Raw genomic sequence first — 19,529 nt, forward strand, 5'->3', positions numbered from 1 at the left:
CATCTCTAACCCAGGCTAAGCCATAAGACATGCTCTTAGTGGCCAGCATTTCATACAGTTACTGAATGTGTTGCTTCTATTCCACCTGAGGGAAAATTGGCTTTTGTTAGCACCGAACATGCGCTGTTGAAAAATAACTGTTTCCAGAGTTTTTACTTGGCAAACGTACACTATTTAGATGGATCATGACCTAAACCGCATGCTAAAACTCTCCAATCCTAGTACAAGCAGAGCTCGAGATTAATTTTAATCACATTAATTTTTGACTGCATTGGCCGCTAATTCAGAGTGAGCCATTAAGACCAGCAAAGATCAGACTAGCAAAGAGCATTACCTACTTATTCCAAAGTATTATGAGAAACAAACAGGTGATGGAAGAGGATTTGCTCTCTCTAAAGATAGATCCCTGGTGTTGAAATAGAAATTTATGGCTAATTAAATTGCTTGTTTAATTTGAAAACCCTCATGAAAATAGTAGTACAATATACAGTATGGTCTAGTAATCTAGTTTCTATTTGAGTAAGTGAGTAGTGAGTATTAAAATAAATATTTGAATTCTGAGATAAACACAAGAGACAATTTTCTGGTGTTCGGGTATCCAAAACAGTGTTCTTACACCGTGAGGAGATAAGAAAAGGTCTAAGACATTAGGAAAGAGGATTATGTGTACAAGCCAAGCACATGCGCATTAACAAGCGGTCCTTTAAAGATAAACCAATTTGTTCTGTTTTACTGGGGGGGGGGGGGGGGGGGGTAATTAAATTTTCTCAAATCAAACATGATTTCTTATTGAGTTTTAAATAACAGATTGCATGTCTGTACTCTCCAGATAAGTCATTTAAATTAGTCATATGGGGAGTGAGCGTTTGTGACTACAGGAAATGAAACCAAGATGTTTAGTTCTTAGTCGAAAACTGAATTTGGTTGAGATGTGGACCTTAGTAAAAGTATATCTTAGTAAAAGGAGATAGCTAAGTCATGTGTTGTCACCTAGACCACCCGTTTTGAATATAAATTGGTTTGTACCAAAAACATAAGAAAGTCGCAGTAAACAATTATCATTAAATGTTTGTTTTTTTACAACAATTAAAAAGTAACTTATGTGCCCTTTTCCTAAATGTAAATTCTTAATGAAATGGTTTTAAAGGTAACATCATGAATTTTAAAACATTTAAAAAATATACACTATATTGCCAAAAGGTATTGGGACACCCCTTCAAATCTTTGAATTCAGGCGTTCCAATCACTTCTATGGCCACAGTTGTATAAAATCAAGCACATAGGCATGCAGACTGCTTCTACAAACATTTGTGAAAGAATGGGTCGCTCTCAGGAGCTCAGTGATTTCAAGCGTGGTAACTTGATAGGTTGCCACCTGTGCAATAAGTCCTTTCATGAAATTTCCTCACGATGGGTGAATCTGGGTTTGGCGTTTGCCAGGAGAACGGTACTTGCCTGACTGCATTGTGCCATGTGTAAAGTTTGGTGGAGGGGGGATTATGGTGTGGGGTTGTTTTTGGTTGTGGGGTTGTCAGTGAAATGAACTCTTTATGCTTCAGCATACCAAGACATTTTGGACAATTTCATACTCCCAACTTTGTGGAAACAGTTTGGGGATGGCCCCTTCCTTTTCTAACATGACTGCGCACCAGTGCACAGGGCAAGGTCCATAAAGACATGGATGAGCAAGTTTGGTGTGGAGGAACTTGACTAAGTCCCTCCAGAAAAACGTGATTATGCGATCGCATGATTTAGTGCATAATCAGCCAAAGTCCGCATATTTATGCGGGGACCGCATTTTTTCAAATACGCCGCACTTTCACCGCATAAATTGCAGATTTCCGTGCAAAATATGCAGGATTTGCATGATTTCATAATCCTCGCATTTTCGTTGCAAAAAATTCTTAAATAGTTAAATATTCCCAGCACTTTCTGTTATGTAGTATACTTGCTTATCGAGTAATAAGAAATGACTCTTTACATTAAGGGATGTAGCCTAGTAAGAACAGGGTGTTGGGGAATCACTTTTTTTCTCTCTTTTTCATCAAACTGCAGTTTTTGCAAGTTCCCGCAAAAATTGCATAAATATCCCGCATATTTCATCGCATTTTTTAAAGAAAACGGGCCGCATAATCAAGGATTTTTGCCCACAACAATCACAAAAAAATCCACGTTTTTCTGGAAGGACTGACTAGCCTGCACAGAGTTCTGACCTCAACCCAATAGAACACCTTTGGGATAAATTAGACCGGAGACTGCGAGCCAGGCCTTCTCGTCCAACATCAGTGCCTGACCTCACAAATGCACTTCTATAAGAATGGTAAAAAATTCCCATAAACACACTCCTAAACCTTGTGGAAAGCCTTCTTAGAAGAGTTGAAGCTGTTATAGCTGCAAAGGGTGGGCCAACTCCAAATTGGCTACGGATTAAGAATGGGATGTCATTAAAGTTCATGTGCATGTAAAGGCAGATGTCCCAAAACCTTTGGCAATATAGTGTAGGCCTATATATCTGTTTAGTGTATAGTCAGTAAGTCTAACTCTTAAAAACAGCTTATACTTGAAGTGTTTTAGAACCTAATTTGATCATGCTGATGTGGAGGTCCACACATGTTTTGGAAAGTGTGGTAGTGAATGGCAGGGAAGTGCTTGGTGCTTGTGACCTCTCAGTCAATATCTGCCTGTTCAGGCCAGCAGGGTTAGAGACATGAGCAGCTGTGTTTAAGGAGATCACATCTAACTGATGCCCTGTTGAACATATCAAAGTCAGCATGTTTATTTACAGCTATATTATTCTTTTGTTTTATGATTACTATTGTCCATTCAGCTGACAAATGTGTTGAATATACCTAAATTAAGTAATCATAGATTTCACATGATTAACTAGTCGGTGACAGAGTTAACAGAGCATAATAGTAATAAAAAAAACACCTTGACACGCCACCCGAACAGAGATCACAAGTCCTATAACCTTAGACCATCTGTTACAGCAGGTGTGAGTTGTGGTAAGAACCGGGTCCTAGCCTGATCCCCTCTCTCTTTCATCCTCAGAAAATGGATTACATCGGTCACTACTTCCATTAATAACAATACACTCACCGGCCACTTTATTAGGTACCCCATGCTAGTAACGGGTTGGACCCCCTTTTGCCTTCAGAACTGCCTCAATTCTTCGTGGCATAGATTCAACAAGGTGCTGGAAGCATTCCTCAGGGAGTTTGGTCCATATTGACATGATGGCATCACACAGTTGCCGCAGATTTGTCGGCTGCACATCCATGATGCGAATCTCCCGTTCCACCACATCCCAAAGATGCTCTATTGGGTTGAGATCTGGTGACTGTGGAGGCCATTTTAGTACAGTGAACTCATTGTCATGTTCAAGAAACCAATTTGAAATGATTAGAGCTTTGTGACATGGTGGAAGTAGCCATCAGAGGATGGGTACATGGTGGCCATAAAGGGATGGATATGGTCAGAAACAATGCTCAGGTAGGCCGTGGCATTTAAACGATGCCCAATTGGCACTAAGGGGCCTAAAGTGTGCCAGGAAAACATCCCCCACACCATTACACCACCACCACCAGCCTGCACAGTGGTAACAAGGCATGATGGTTCCATGTTCTCATTCTGTTTACGCCAAATTCTGACTCTAACATCTGAATGTCTCAACAGAAATCGAGACTCATCAGACCAGGCAACATTTTTCCAGTCTTCAACTGTTCAATTTTGGTGAGCTCTTGCAAATTGTAGCCTCTTTTTCCTATTTGTAGTGGAGATGAGTGGTACCCGGTGGAGTCTTCTGCTGTTGTAGCCCATCCGCCTCAAGGTTGTGCGTGTTGTGGCTTCACAAATGCTTTGCTGCATACCTCGGTTGTAACGAGTGGTTATTTCAGTCACTGTTGCCCTTCTATCAGCTCGAACCAGTCTGGCCATTCTCCTCTGACCTCTGGCGTCAACAAGGCATTTCCGCCCACAGAACTGCCGCTCACTGGATGTTTTTTCTTTTTCGGACCATTCTCTGTAAACCCTAGAGATGGTTGTGCGTGAAAATCCCAGTAGATTAGCAGTTTCTGAAATACTCAGACCAGCCCTTCTGGCACCAACAATCATGCCATGTTCAAAGTCACTCAAATCAACTTTCTTCCCCATACTGATGCTCGGTTTGAACTGCAGGAGATTGTCTTGACCATGTCTACATGCCTAAATGCACTGAGTTGCCGCCATGTGATTGGCTGCTTAGAAATTAAGTGTTAACGAGCAGTTGGACAGGTGTACCTAATAAAGTGGCCGGTGAGTGTATGTTCAAAATTGTGTTTCTGTTCAATACCTTTTAATTACAAAACAATAATACCTTGTTATAATTGCATAAAACGTTTTTGTTAGGGGGAAAGTTGTGACAGATAATGACAGATATTTGTGTTTTAGGAATGCTACACACCATATAAAACAACTAATAGCGTCACCTAGTGGCATGGATGCAGTATCATAATTTTTTTTTTTTTTTTTTTTTTTTTACATATACTGTAATAGTGTGAATGAATTTATTTATTTTTGATATTAGTTTCTCACTGTCAATTTCTGATAATTATCTCAAAGACATGATGAGTGTCGTCGTGTATTGGTTGGCGCAAATACTGTAGTAACAGCCAATCAGCTGTTTGTATATGCTGCAGCCACAAATCCCCCTGAGGGTACAATGACAATGTCCCTTAACTGCTTTTCTAAAATAGTCTCACACCCTCCTCATTCTCTCTAAACCCTAGAAGACCAATGCCAAGAGAACCATTTGAATGTTTATGACACACTGGCAATGCAAGCAGAACTTTTAAAGCTGATTGTACTTTGATGCCTGTTCATGCTCATCATCTAAAGATGAAAGTACTGTGTTGTGAAGCTTTAGAAGCAGTTGTTATTGTTATTCTGGCCTCATGACTTGGAAACTGAGGCCACGGTGAGTACATGCCCTAAATGGACACATGCTATGTTAGAGGTGGAGCTTTGATGAGAGATGTAACCATATTATTACAATTCTGTCGTCCAACCAAATGCCCCCGAGGCTGACACTCTCATTCATACTATGTACTTCTCAATTGCTAATCCGTAAGTCCAATTCTGTGTTTATTTTTATACACATTGTAGCCAGAAAAAGATGAGGACTAATGAACTAAGAGGATTGGGACCAAAATGAGGGAGGAGAGTTTGCACTATAAAGGCGGACAAGACTAACTGGGAAACACACTAGCAAACCAACAACAACAGCTACAGAACGGTGCTCACGTGCAACAATCAAGAGCAAAGCAGAGGACATCCTCCAGGAACTTGGACACAGGTAAGAAGATCTGGACTGTCATTACACTGAAAAAACGCACATAGACTTTGAGGTGAAAGTGACAGAGCATGAGACAGCTGATTTGGATTCAATTTATATGAGATTGTTCAGTGTGAACAATAGCATTCATGTCTTCTTTAGGAAGATTCACAAAAAGGAAAAAATTTACACACTAGATTGATGAAGAGCCACATGGCTCAAAATGTCACTTTTGGTGAGAACATGCAATAAATACATTTTCTGTAAATGTAACTGTGGTGTGCCGATTTTTACCTTTTTGTGATTGTTTTTCTTTTTCTTTTTGTGGTTGAGCACCCTCTGAGATTTGCGCCTGCTGTGTCTGTGCACTTTTTGTCTAATTCTTGCTTTAGGGAGATTGAAATGTGTCATAATAAATACAATAGAGACCTGAGGAGTATCGGTTGTTTTTATGGTCAGAAGTTTATTCCTGAACCTAATCCTGATGCTAACTAGCATAACCTTAACCTGACAAAATAAGGTAATCTATATCAAGAATATCCCAGATTGATCATGAGAACGATAAGAGTCAACATATGAATTTGCATCTTGATATAAAATTGTGATTATTGTGTTCATTGTGTTTAATTTCTCAAGAATGTAGCTACAACAAAAAGGTTAATATTCATTTTATATTTCTTTGGAACCACACAAAACAAATATATTTAACAGAAGATACACACACTTTAAACAAGAGCATGACAGCTGAGTTTTGGTGGGCAAATAAGTGTCTTATATTTCATGTGATTTATTTGTACTAATTTACACATAAATTGTGATTAATTCCTCTAATTTACTGAACTGCTCCTGCTTAGGTTTTTATATATGTAAATATTATGTAATATATTTATATTGAAATATTTCCAAAGGCCCAACAGTCCCACATTTAAAATAGTAATTTAATGTTCATTGCAATTCCTTAAAAATATATCACAGATGTTTTGCTAGCTCTTCCCAGGTTTGAAATAGTTGGCCTCATACACAGAGGCAAATTATAAACAGATAAGAGCTAATCCTGAGTGCGGCTTCTGTGGAGGATTATGAAGCAGTCTATCGTTATGCTAATCTCCTCTTCCCTGATTAGCCCTAGTGGATTGAAATCTCAGCAGGACAATATATAAACATGAATGGTTTTCCAAACACTGTACTCAATTCAGGGCAGGATGTTGGTTCTTTTAAATGTTGCTAAATCAAACGACTGCCCTCTGCTGGCACATTTTACACACTATAACCACTTCTCTTCTCATTTCAGAAAGCTTCAACTGACTTTCCATAACCATGACAAAGTAAGTTTGTGCATAATAATTTATCCCAACATTTTACAAATACTTAAATGAGGCATAAAAACATTTAAAACATCAAACAGGCAAATTAAAGGCATTTAAGATCATAATTGCGCCATATCCTACAGACTATTCAATATTTTATTAATATTCATGACCCCTCTTAAGCAGCCTTCGTGTAATACTCCTACACTCTGTTCAGTATTAAATCTGTAGAAGTCTTTTTGGTCTTCAATCCTAGTGGATTACCAGATTATAAGAAATCCCTTTTAGAATGGATTGACAGGATTACCACAAGAGTTTAAAAGTAACAGTGCAAAGCTTAGCAAAGCCTACAGCATACCTGTCAACACTCCCGTTTTTCCCGGGTTTCTCCCGTTTTTAGCCCTATCTCCCGGACCCCTCCCGGTTTGTTATTTCCCCTTGCATGGCCCAAACTCCTTTATGAATAATCGGACCAATATGTTGTTGACCAGTTGCCAGATTGTATTAAATGCATTATATTCACCCAATCCACAGACCATTTACAATTTCAAACCCGTTTGTCACCTCAACCTGGCAACCTATAACCCAGTTGCGCAGTCGCGGAAAGTTTAACCCGAAAGCGAGCCGATAGACATGATGGCAGGTGAAGGTGGTGTCCCCGCAATGAAACTGAAGTACAGTTTGTAACGCATTGCTTCAGGAAGATTAGGGATAGCTCACAACTGAAGTTATTGCTTGCAGAGGCCAGACAGACACACGGAGGCGATTGGCATCTCACAACTCGCACTTTATTCCCAAATCGAACTCGTGTAGCCTAACTGTCTGTCACACGTTCTACCGTCCACATCGTTACTTAATAAACAAAATAAGATAAAAAATTAGCATCAAACAGAAATTACCCGCATAGATGGGGTGTTCGCATAGACAGTAAAAGGGGTGTTCGAGGCCCAAGGCACATACAATACAAAACTGCCGACAGTTCAACAGGGAGCGCACAGCTCTTAAAGGGGCCACACCTTATTTCCAGTCGTTACAAGTTGTACATTTAACATTAACTAATTCAGTATAGACTCAAAGCAGCACGTCCTCATTTGGCCGAGTTAGACATGTCCCTGGTTCAACATATTTAGCTGATCCTGGAACAATATTCCTGTCCAAAAATGTAATCATAACCATACCCCTATACCCCTAAACCTAATCCTACCCATAAATTATCCCTAAAATCAGAGGGAAATGATAGGTGAATAACACTGATGTAGAAGCACCTAACCCTAGTTGTAAGCCTAAACTTGACACAAACTGTAAACTTGTCCCTCAAATCTGATTGGTTGATTGGAATGTTGTTCCAAGATTAACAAAGATGTTGATCCAGGAACATGTTGCACTTGCTGAAATCAAGTTCTGCCTCAAAGGCATCCTGTTCCATGTGAAACGAGCTTCTATCTAATAACTGGATATTATCTGCGATAAACAGTAAATATGTCCTGGTGATTGCGTAAAATGTTATTACCAGTTGGGAGAAATTTTGTTTCATACAAAACTCAAATGAAACAACTTGCCACTAATTTAGTCTAAGCAGCAGAGGTGGTAGAGCTGTAGCCTTCAGACTGTAACAGGACATGACAGCGGGACAGTGCTGGTTAATCGCAGCACAGGCTGGTTTGATAGTAACACATGAACAAAAGAATTGCCTTGATTTTAGGTGGATTTTAGATTGAATACTACTTTTCAAACCATTGCACCACTGTTGATAATTACCACTCTTATTATATGCATTTAAAGGTGAAATATGTCATTTCTGTGCCAACACTAAAATCAGACAATAGACAAAATTGCAAAAAATGTTTTCAAACATGTTTCCCAAACACTTCCCTATCTGCTATTGGTCAGACTAATATATAGCCCCGCCCCCAAAACTTGAGCTGCATTTGTTAAGAAATACTGTAATGGAGATGTTGCTGTGTCTCAGCAAAAAGCGATGTTTTGTTTTACATTAAAAACTACACACATCCCCTTTAAAAGAGTAAATTGAGCTTATAACAATGATTATAATATTAAGACTGTATGTTTTTTCTACAGGGTTTTCAAGAAGACTAGTGGAAATGGTTCGGTAAGGTTCCATTTATACCGTTTACAACTCACATTACTTGTCATCTGCTCCACATGTACATGCTCTCAACATCTTTTTAAAACACAAGCACACGATAATCATTTCAGTCATTATTTATTACAGTTATGCCTTTATTTGGGGAAAAGAGACTTTGTGGACCATGTGGAAAGTGTTGATTCAATTGGTACGTTCTACTTTGAAAATTGTATTATTCCTCAAGATTATGATGTTGTCTCTTTTTTGATTAAATGTATAAATGTATGTATATTTATATAGTACACCACCTTTCTATTCATGTGCAATATTTCAATCAACCTGTAATTTCCCTCTCAGATGGGGTGCTCAAGATTGATCCTTCAGATCTCAATGGAAGGAAAGGTATGATTTAATATAATATCATGAAAAGTTTGTCGGTAACTTAGTTCATTTAGACACTTCATCTAAACATTACATTTTATTTTTTTCAGTGTGGGTACAGATTGCATGTGCCTTCCGCTATGGAAAAGATGATCTGGATGTGATTGGAGTTTCCTTTAGGAAAGACATCTGGATAAAGCGCATACAGATGTATCCCTTTGAGGGAACCAAGCCCCCAAATACACCAATGCAGGAAGCGCTTTTGAAGAAAGCTGGAGATCAAGGACATCCCTTCACTTTTGATGTAAATCCACACTTATGCATCTGCTTAAGCATTGAGAAAACAATCAAGGACGTCCTTCATTTGTGTCTCTCCTGTTCTGTCTCAGATTCCAGTACGTCTTCCATGCTCAGTGTCCCTTCAGCCAGCACCAGAGGATGCCGGGAAGGTACAATTGCAGAAATACATGAAGAACACACACAAATGCAATCACAGATGTCTATGTCTCTCTAATATGTAATATGTTTACTTTTGCAGCCTTGCGGGGTTGACTATGAAGTCAAAGCCTATATTGCAAATGAAGCAGACAGCATAGATGAGAAAATTGAAAAGAAGTATGTACTGCTCTATTTTAACATAAAGATACTATCAAAAGAAATGAATACATTTTCACTCTGATTCTGGTATCTCTACCAATATAGGGACACTTGCCGTTTGATCATCCGCAAAATCCAATATGCACCAAATGAGATAACAGCCGGACCCAAGGCCGATCTCAACAAACAGTTTATCACAGCAGACAAACCAATTCACTTGGAAGCCTCCATGGAGAAGGAGGTACAGTGTTTTTAAATGCCTGTTGTAGATAATTTAAGAATAATATATATATATATATATATATATATATATATATATTCCATCATATGCAGTTTTGTGTCTCTTCTTTATTCACTGCTGTTTTCTCATCCATTCAGCTCTACTATCACGGCGATCCCATTCCTATCAAAGTCAAAGTGAACAATGAGACCAGTAAAGTAGTGAAGAAAGTCAAGATCAGTAGTAAGTATTTTTATAATTCATATCAATAAACAAAACAGCCTGTCTTCATCCATTTAAGCTACTTAAGAATGATTTGTTATTGTCTTTAAGTAGAAGTGTAAGTGTTGCCCACAATGATCCAAAATAAACTTTAGCTCATTGTGTGTTTCAGTTTACCAAATTACAGATGTAGTGCTTTACTCAGCCGACAAATACCACAAATGTGTCCTGAATGAAGAATTTGGGTGAGTGCAAAGACCTCCACATCGCATTTGTCCGAGTATCTTCAAAATATTTTAGTGTTATAGATCTTTTATACGTTGTATTAAAAAAAACTTCTATAAGTTTGTTTTTACTTGTTTTTGAGATCTGAACTTTCTGAGATATTTTGTTACAGGGACCAAATTAATGCAAACTCCACCTTTGAGAAGGAATATAGTGTCATTCCTCTGCTGGCCAATAACAGAGAGAAACGTGGCCTCGCACTGGATGGCAAACTGAAAGATGAAGATACCAACTTGGCTTCTTCAACAATGTCAGTTAATCTTCATTACAAAAGCATTAGACAGATTTTCATGTTCATAGTCCAAATAACAGCTCTGTATTTTTATACATTACAAAAAACAACACTTTTTTTAAATGACAGAAAAACAAGGTGACACATCTGCACCTCTCTCTCTCTCTCTGCAGTCTGCAACCCGACATGGATAAGCAAATCCAAGGCGTCATTGTCTCCTACAAAATAAAGGTTACCCTCATGATGGGAGGTGGTCTCTTGGGAAGCCTCACATTAAGGTTTAGATCTTCATATTTTCTTTCAACTCAATGTCATTGGACTCTCAGTGGAGTCATAGTGAAGAGTCTTTTACTTTCTTCTTTCTCTGATGACTTTTGTTCTGCCATTATATATTTCCATTGATGATGCCCAAACACAACTACTTGACAAGGAACAGTCTGCTTAGTTACATTGTCATTAAACAACAGTGAAAATAAATTCAGTAGTACTGTACATGATGTGTTGTGTTTTAGCTTTGTGAACAGTGAGACTAATGTCAAGTCATGTTTATCTTCTGTTCACAGTGATATTACCGTTGAACTCCCCCTGGTTCTAATGTCACCCAAACCAGCAGGTGAGATTTCTGTTCTTCGATATCTGAAATGAGGATCCTATGTGTGTGTGTGTGTGTGTGTGTGTGTGTGTGTGTGTGTGTGTGTGTGTGTGTGTGTGTGTGTGTGTGTGTGTGTGTGTGTGTGTGTGTGTGTGTGTGTGTGTGTGTGTGGTGTATATACAGCCCAGTTTTCCAAGGATAGTTCTGTATTTGTGACCATAGCTTTTTCAAAATTTAAAATAATAAACATTACACCCTTTTTTTAACTGACACTGCTATGAAACATACTAAAGACCACAATTTTCTTGTCTTCTTACTGCATCCTTGTGCACTCTCAAACTGAGCAGAAGTGTAAGTATCAACGTAAACTTGTTTCTAATGTTCAGACAGAATGTTGAACTTCTATGTGCTTTTCGTTTTAAATATTAGACTTTGAACCTTTAACAAAAATGATCTTCATATATATATATATATAGTCATAATATAAATATTTAAAGCCATTGTTAAAGTAATGTCTTTTTTATTCCAGGACTGATATCAACCTCGAATAGATTCTACAGCCAGTGACGGTGAGGAGCAAGTCAGGACGAGAGACACTCAGGAATAGATGCAGATACCAAACAACCCCATTTCATGAGCCATAGACTATAATTGTTGCAAATAACTGTGTAAAAGTTATGATCTGTATAATGTTAAACATGGCCTAAAGGCTTTGTATACTAAGATGAACTCAATGACACTGAAATCAAGCATTGATCTGATGCTTTTTAATTGTCATGTTTATTTCTTCTGCCTTTATCATGGAAACTCAGTTTAATAGTGTTTTAGGTTATTTTTGTATGTGAATTAGATATGTAAAATATCAGGGAGTAATACATTTACTTTAATTCTATTATTATAATTGTATATTTAATTTAATTTTTGTTGTTGAATGTTTTTTTTTTTTTTTGTCTGGCTGTGGTGATGGTGGAAATCAATAAAAATTTGACTGTTATTTGGACCACTCCCAAAGTCTTTCCTCATCATTCATCATGACTTTATGTAGATGCAGTGGAGCAGTTTTTTTTTTTTGCAAAGGCCTATAAATATAGAGTGTGCTTGTTATGTGCACTTACTGTAACAGTAGATTATGCATTATTAGATGCAACTAACTAACCATAAACCAAGCCCTATTCCTAACCCTATTGTATATATGTTGTAAATTATTATTACTCAGTACTTAAATGTAATTACACTGTAACAAGGACACCTTAAAATAAAATGTAACCAAAATACTTCTAAAGCATTGATTAATATTAGTTAGCCAAATGCTAATCGTTACTGCAATAACTGGACCTTATTGTGACGTGTTACCCTTATATTTAGGCCTTTAGAAGTGTTAAGAAAGAAGACATTTATTTACATTTACTGACCTCAAATCAAATCTTAAATGTTATCAAATGTGTCTCTTGAGCAGTATAAATGAATGCGTTTCTCTTTTCCTGAGTGGATTAGCTTTAGCACTGTGACTGTCAGTTTAATTTGTGCGTCTAAAATTGCCTCAAAGCGCAGCGGCTTTAAAACGTTACACTCAAGAGCACCTAAACAGAGCTGCTGTACGACAAAGGTAAGCTTCTCACATAGTGTTATGCTATGTACATCGACGTGTAGTTCACAATAAATGCGCATAATTAGCATGACAAAACTGAAGAATAGTGTGAGAGAATGAAAAGCTACTGCGTCGTTTTTAGTTTCATCCAAAGAGACTTAACCGTAAGGGAACAACAAATTTATGGCAAATTGCATGCTTGACCGACGCTGTAGATTAAAGAGTTTACGTTACATGTGTGCTATTTAAAATATAAAAACTTTGTGAGAAATATGGCTAAAGTTGTTGTGAATCCGTACAGACTGTTGCGAGGTCTGTATCATGTTAAATGTCATAGTAAATGAACTGGGCAAGTACAGATCTCAGATCATATTGATTTGTTAAGTTTACGTTACGCAAACCGAAAAAGTACTTTAGACGTAATTGCGTGATTGTTAGAAGCATTAGCTACCTTACATAATCCGTTCTACATAGTAGGCCTAAGTGTGAGAGTGTGACGTTCCCAGCATCAATGTTGCCAAGTGTTGCTACTTACTTTAACACTGTTTCCGCGGGTTGTTTTTGTATTCCCCGGGTTGAAGCGAACCTGGCAACCCTGCCCAGCATGCAATGTTGTGCGCACTACGTTGTTTCCGGTTAGCTGCTCGCTATCGTCGTCAGACACTGGTCAGATACCGGGATGATCAGACACCATTCAACGGGCCCGCGTGTTTCACGTAAACCCGCTGGTCCGCGTAATCGGACCTGTAATATCGATGGATACCGTCAGGAGTTCGAGAGTGACAAGCAGTGGTCCGCTAGACGTCAGTTCATAGTGAAACACGTTAAAGATTACGAGGGAAATGCTCTTGATAATTTACTGGCCCTGTCGATGGTATGGGTGAACTACGTTTTCCTGGGATGCAGGTGGGGATTGAATATATCATGAGAATTAGGCTGTTTAACCATTTTTTTTTCGTAGGGGTTTGAGTGCATACTTAGTGTAAGTAATTGGGCAAGTTAATTGTATACCATATTTAATTTTGCATACAAGTGTGTATGTCTTATTTATACATACCACACTAATTGTAAAGTTATGCATTTGTAATGCCAACCAATACTATGGCTGTCCTTTTTTTTTTTTGGCGGGCAGATATGGCTCCCATCTAATGCTCAAGGTGCTTGAGATGGCAGAAGGGATTGATGTTGGTGAAATGCCCTCATATGAACTAGTCCCGAATGCTGAATCAAAAAAGAGACCAGGTTCATCTGATGGAAGTAAGTCTGTCAATGCTTGAAATCTATCTGTCTGTCTGTCTATCTATCTATCTGACATACAAACATACATTTTTGTGATTAAATTAATCTGCATTTGAAAAGTTATTTTGTGGGTGCTTGGCATCAATTAAAGGCCCCCTGTGGTGAAAAGTTTTTAATGTTGTTTATATGTCTGTGGTGATTTTAATATGTTTTAGGACTAGAGTTGTCAAAAGTGAAGTCGGTACTGAAATTTGAAAAATGTTGACTATAATACCAGCATTTCCCTCTAGCATTTTGAGCGCTGTTGAACGGATTCTTAAACACCTCTGATTGGCCATTGTGTTGAGGCGCTCACCATATATGTCTGTGATTGGCTACAATGATCAACAATGACATCTTTGACGCTCTTCATCGAGAGCTTACACAGATACACACGGGATGTTTGAAAGCGGCATCAATCAGTGGATCTTATATCAGTGGATCTTATATCAGCGGATATATTAGGGATCCGCTGATAGACACCTGCTTTTAAATGCTCCCGTGTGTATCTATGTAAGTGAAGAACCAAAGTTCAGTACCAAAGTCGGTACTTTTTGACAACTATTTAGGACAAACCATGTGCAAATTCATGTCAACACCATTGCTGAATATTTTCTCCTTAAAACTCTCAGTCTCAAAATCGCGGTTTGAAATCGATGGTGTTTCTTACGTCACAAACTACCAATCACGTCAACATGCTGGCTTTAGCATATCATTAACCAGTGGTGGGCCGTCAGGGCCAGCAAGGCCTTCTCTGCTGGCCTAAACACTATCAGAATCACTGACTTGCGCTTTAATATATTTTATTGTATGAATGAGTATTAAATTATTTCCAATAGTCCATTCTCTTAAATAGCTTTTCTCTTGGTTGCGCTGCTTCCAGTGTATATTTATTTTAGCGCTTTTATCCAATCATATTTCAGCCATCATGTGTTGCCAGGGTCAAATAAATCTGCCTTCAGAATCGACAGTGCGGGCGCCTGTAACTTAAAATGAATGACAATGAAACTGTTGCTTTAACCAATCAGATAATCAGTCAGATTTAATCAGCCAATCAGATTTCGAGTTGACTGCACCGGGGCCATCTAGCATGCGTACAATGACGTCGGCATTCTCACGTCCTTTGATTGGATGGTCAGACCGTGTACTACTATTACTGGTAGAGCTAGCTAACCACATCTGTAACGAACTAAACTAAAATATATTCCTGTAGATTTAATAGTTTTTCAACCCACAAATGAATGTTTCTTTCATTCCTCGACCACCAGCAGGTTCAAACCTACCGGAAAAAAATCCCTTATTCAGCTTTTTAATACGCAGAGTCACGGAACTTTATCGATCTGTCCGGGGTAAGAACAGAACTGACTGTAAATGCCAGGACTGATTTTAAAGGCAAAAGTCCCGCTGATCTCATTGATATCGTTCAAAAATCTGCGTGAGTGCTTGTGTCAGCTGTAACGTCGTCATGTTTTGAGGTGTTTTCCCTGTTTAACTTACTGCTTCTGTCGAGCAGACACTCTCAGCACTAAAGCGAATTAAAACTTATGCCAGAAAAACGACGGGACAGATTCGACTTTCAGCACATTAGCCTCGATGGCGATAGAAAAGGTAGAAGAAACGCACAGACAACCTGTACAACCAAGTAATTTAAGTCTTTTTGAGGAAAGAAATTAGGATGGATTTGTGTAAAAAAAAATAATCAGTAGTTTTGGTGAGTATAATGCATTTTTTGCCCCCGTTTTTGTCCGTGGTGAATATGATTTTCATCCTAATATTTCTTGTAAATTTATGATCGAAGCAACTTCTTTTTTCAAACATTAATACTATTGTAACCATTTAAGGATAAGAAAAAGGAAGATCCGTTTCTGAATTTATAAACGGAACGCAAGAACCATTGTACACTAACACAAAAGCCGAACTCACTCGCTCATTTCTCTCTACCCGGCCTTTCCCGTACTCACCGCAATTAACCCTATAACTGCCGGTGCAAAATAAAAACAGGAATTCACAACAATTATAGAGAGTATGTGCGTGCGCTGCTACACTATTAAAAGTTATTAATTCAGGTTGGACATCACTGAAGGCCTAGGTGTGAAATGCACGGCCCGCCACTGTCATTAACAATGACTGCTCTGTAGCAGGGGAGGCTCAAGAGAAGCCAGGTAATCCCGGTATATTTTTCTGTTGATATGAAAAATCGGGTACATTTAGCAATATAGCGGGTGAATTATGTATATGATATTACAATGTTATGATGAACTATATGCCTTTCTCCACTGACATTCTTGTTCAAAGCGTTTCTAAGGATGCTGATTTTTAGTTGTCTGACTTTGAGATGGTGAATGGGAACATGGTTTGTGTAACATTAGCAATATATTATTAGCAAAAGGCTAATCATATTAAATACCGTTATGTGTCCGACCTTGTAGAGAGCGATACATAAAACGCATTACCATTCTGATACGTCGACTCGTAGACGAGCCTGTATGAGTGAGTGGAGGCGAGTGAGTGGTATTCAAATGTACTGAATGAAGCAATGGTGTAGAGTTACATTCAAGCTATTTTAAGGCATGAAGACATTTTTGTCACGGGAATTTCTTTTTTAAATATGCCATTTTGGTGATCAAAGATGAGTTTTAAAGGATAAAATTGTTGACTACAGGGGGACTTAAAAAATATTTGATTCTGTATGTAAACAAAACAGCAGTATACATTTTCATATTTGCATGTAAATGGATATTTTAATCATATATGACTTCATATTCTAGGTGAAGAGCCCACGAGAAAGATGCCTGTGTCAAAATTCACTTCCAGACCTCGATTTCAGCCAGTACACTTTGTGAGTGGTGGGAGTTGCGGCAGTGGAAATGGAGAAACTGACGAAAAAGAGAATGAGAAGGAGCGCAGGAGGGGTGAGATGAATGAAGTAAGACAGAAGGAACCATATCATCAGCCATATAATGGTAACCATGACAATGGCCCTTCTTCCTCCTCTGGCTGCCTTGAGATGGGGAGGTACGGTTATGATTCTTGGCCTGAGAACAGAACCAAAGAAGTGGCTGCGAGCGGCAGAAGTGGGCTTGGCTATGGCAGCAGTACCCAGAACTTCATGTGCAAAGTGCAGCAGGAATACACTGCTAGTTATGAGGCTCATCATGCCAAAAACTCTGAAGCATTCTCACAGGCAGTCCGAGTTGAGGGATACGGAGGTGCTGGACGGTCTGGAGCCTGGGTTAGCAGAGGGTGTGGACTGGGATTTGGACATCAGGATAGGCCGACTTCCAGCAAGGCATTTAGCAGGGTATACGACGGTCCAAGCAGAGGCGGCGCTGGCCTTCTCCCTACACCCTCTCTGCCGACTTCTATACTTCCAGAAATAATTAACGAAAAACAGAGGCTTATTACTAGAGTGTCATCAGCCGTTGCCGTCACCCTCAGAAATCCTATGTTCATGAGTGGGCCCGATGGCCCAAATTACAATTTCATACTTAGCCGCAGCATTCAGGCCTGCAAGACGAACCCAGAGTACATCTATGTCAATTTAAGAGATATTCCACCCGCTGACCTTCCTAAGAACAGAAAAGTACCCACTGATGGATATGCATGTGAATTGAGGTGTCAGTGTGTGTACCTTGCCACCGGGTACTCTGGGAGTAAAAACGGTGCCAGAGACCGAGCATCAGAACAGGCTGTCAAGCTGTTTATGAGGCCGGTGGAAGTCCGTGTCTTGCAACGGCAGTACAAGCGTACTTGCGTCAATGACATGGTGGTGTGCCAAGTTAACACTCCAAACCCTACCCTCCCCCCACCTCTTCGCAACCCGGAGGACAAGCCGTCCCCAAGTACCAAGGGCCAGTATGAGCCTGACCAAAGCAAACACTGGACAGAATTTGTAATCATGGAGAACGCACACGATGCCATCTGTATACTCAACAACTCGGCTGCCTTCAACCGCATGAAAGTTGATTACACATTTGACCCGGTTCACAATAGCAATTTATGGCTCTGTAGTGTGTACTTGCAGGGTGAGCTGGTGGCACAAGCCAGAGGGACCAAGAAGAGCTCAAAACACGCAGCGGCGGAGGAGGCGGTGAGGAAGTTACGAATGAACCAGACTGCTCGCCAACAAGAGCAGCAGCAGCAGCAGCAGCAGTGTTTTTCTGGAGGGAACCACACTTTGGACCAGCCCAGTGGTCGATACACCCAGCAAAGCAGCAAGAAAGCACATCTGGGTGAATTGGTGATTCTTGAAAACTCTGATAATGCTATTTGCATAATAAATGACACTGCTCAATTTAATAAAGTGCTTGCTGAATACAAATTCACGGTTCTGCCGGACCATCGCTGGCAGTGTGAAGTTTACCTAGATGGGAAGTACGTGGCTGCAGGCGTTGGGCCTAAAAAGACGGTGAAACATATTGCAGCAGAGGAGGCCCTTGCCACACTTCGATGTACACAGGCTGTGGTGAAGTCCAACCTCAGGAAGGAGGGCAATGTGGATGCAATTTCCCGAAATCAAATCATTGCTCATTCTGGCGAGGAATCCATGCGGCAGGAGATCAAGGAGGACAACATTGGTAACCAGCTACTCCGTAAGATGGGCTGGACGGGTGGTGGTTTGGGTAGAGAAGGAGAGGGCATTGCTGAACCCATCAAAGTCAAAGAGCAGTATAACAGGGAAGGACTTGGCATGGACAGGCAAAGTAATCTGACTAAGCGTGATATTGAGGAAATCATTCGGAATTATGTGAGTTCAAACCGTCAAGATGAACTGCGCTTCTCTACGGAGCTCAACAATGAAGAGCGCCGGCAGATCCACCAGATATCCCAAAGGTACGGGCTGCGCAGCAAGTCGTACGGACAGGGCCGACTACGCTTTCTTGTTGTTAGCCGCAGAGTCCAGAAGGAACAGCTGATTGGTCAGCTTTTACAGGAAGGGCAGGTGGGACGATATGAACTGGTGAAGCCTCAGGCTTCACAATGACTGGGCTCAACAGGTTCTCTGAGATGACTATTAATAAAAGAAAAGCAGTTTTACTTGTTACATTTCCTGTTAATTTGTTTCCGAAGAGTGTAATTAAAAAACATTATAATAATTCTCAATGTCTACAATGTGTACCCTTTTCTTCCCTTTACCAGTTTGTCCAATTATGTCCAGATTTACAGTAGGTTAGGTCAAGGTCATATGATGAACACAAATCATGTTACTCACTAAACTTTGTAATATCATGTATCTTATGAATATTTATTGACATGGCTATTAGAAGTGGGGCCTTTTGGCAGCACATGACATTCCATTTTCTGTTTTATTATGCTTTCAAAATGGACAATATATCGTTCACTCTGTTTTAAGATAAACAATTGAAATACAAAAATATCCTTGAAGTAATTACAGAACATATATTTTTCTTATTTTCTGGTTGTTGATTG

The 19,529-nt window shown here is 39.4% G+C and overlaps 2 protein-coding genes across 4 annotated transcripts; both read left to right on the forward strand.

The window, feature by feature from the left end:
* The first annotated feature begins 5,222 nt into the window (after positions 1 to 5,222).
* On the forward strand, positions 5,223 to 11,381 carry arr3b (arrestin 3b, retinal (X-arrestin)). Its single transcript, XM_056233673.1, has 14 exons — positions 5,223 to 5,332; positions 6,603 to 6,636; positions 8,698 to 8,728; positions 8,852 to 8,912; positions 9,062 to 9,106; positions 9,196 to 9,389; positions 9,475 to 9,534; positions 9,624 to 9,700; positions 9,788 to 9,923; positions 10,061 to 10,145; positions 10,297 to 10,369; positions 10,522 to 10,659; positions 10,815 to 10,919; positions 11,205 to 11,381. The coding sequence occupies exons 2-14, from the start codon at positions 6,629 to 6,631 to the stop codon at positions 11,284 to 11,286; spliced, it is 1,095 nt and encodes a 364-aa protein (XP_056089648.1). The 5' UTR covers positions 5,223 to 5,332; positions 6,603 to 6,628; the 3' UTR covers positions 11,287 to 11,381.
* Positions 11,382 to 12,788: 1,407 nt separating this feature from the next.
* nkrf (NFKB repressing factor) lies at positions 12,789 to 19,446 on the forward strand. Of its 3 annotated transcripts, none has more exons than XM_056233652.1 (3): positions 12,789 to 12,839; positions 13,954 to 14,078; positions 16,868 to 19,446. In XM_056233652.1, exons 2-3 carry the CDS (start codon positions 13,970 to 13,972, stop codon positions 19,081 to 19,083), a joined length of 2,325 nt encoding a protein of 774 aa, XP_056089627.1. In that variant the 5' UTR covers positions 12,789 to 12,839; positions 13,954 to 13,969; the 3' UTR covers positions 19,084 to 19,446. The 3 variants fall into 3 exon arrangements, with proteins under 3 accessions (XP_056089627.1, XP_056089625.1, XP_056089626.1); XM_056233650.1 differs by lacking the exon at positions 12,789 to 12,839 and adding an exon at positions 13,458 to 13,727; XM_056233651.1 differs by lacking the exon at positions 12,789 to 12,839 and adding an exon at positions 13,581 to 13,695.
* Positions 19,447 to 19,529: the final 83 nt, after the last annotated feature.

Source organism: Rhinichthys klamathensis, unplaced genomic scaffold (assembly GCF_029890125.1).
Source record: "Rhinichthys klamathensis goyatoka isolate OS25496 unplaced genomic scaffold, OSU_Roscu_1.1 h1tg000375l_1, whole genome shotgun sequence".
NCBI classification, from domain to species: Eukaryota; Metazoa; Chordata; class Actinopteri; order Cypriniformes; family Leuciscidae; genus Rhinichthys; species Rhinichthys klamathensis.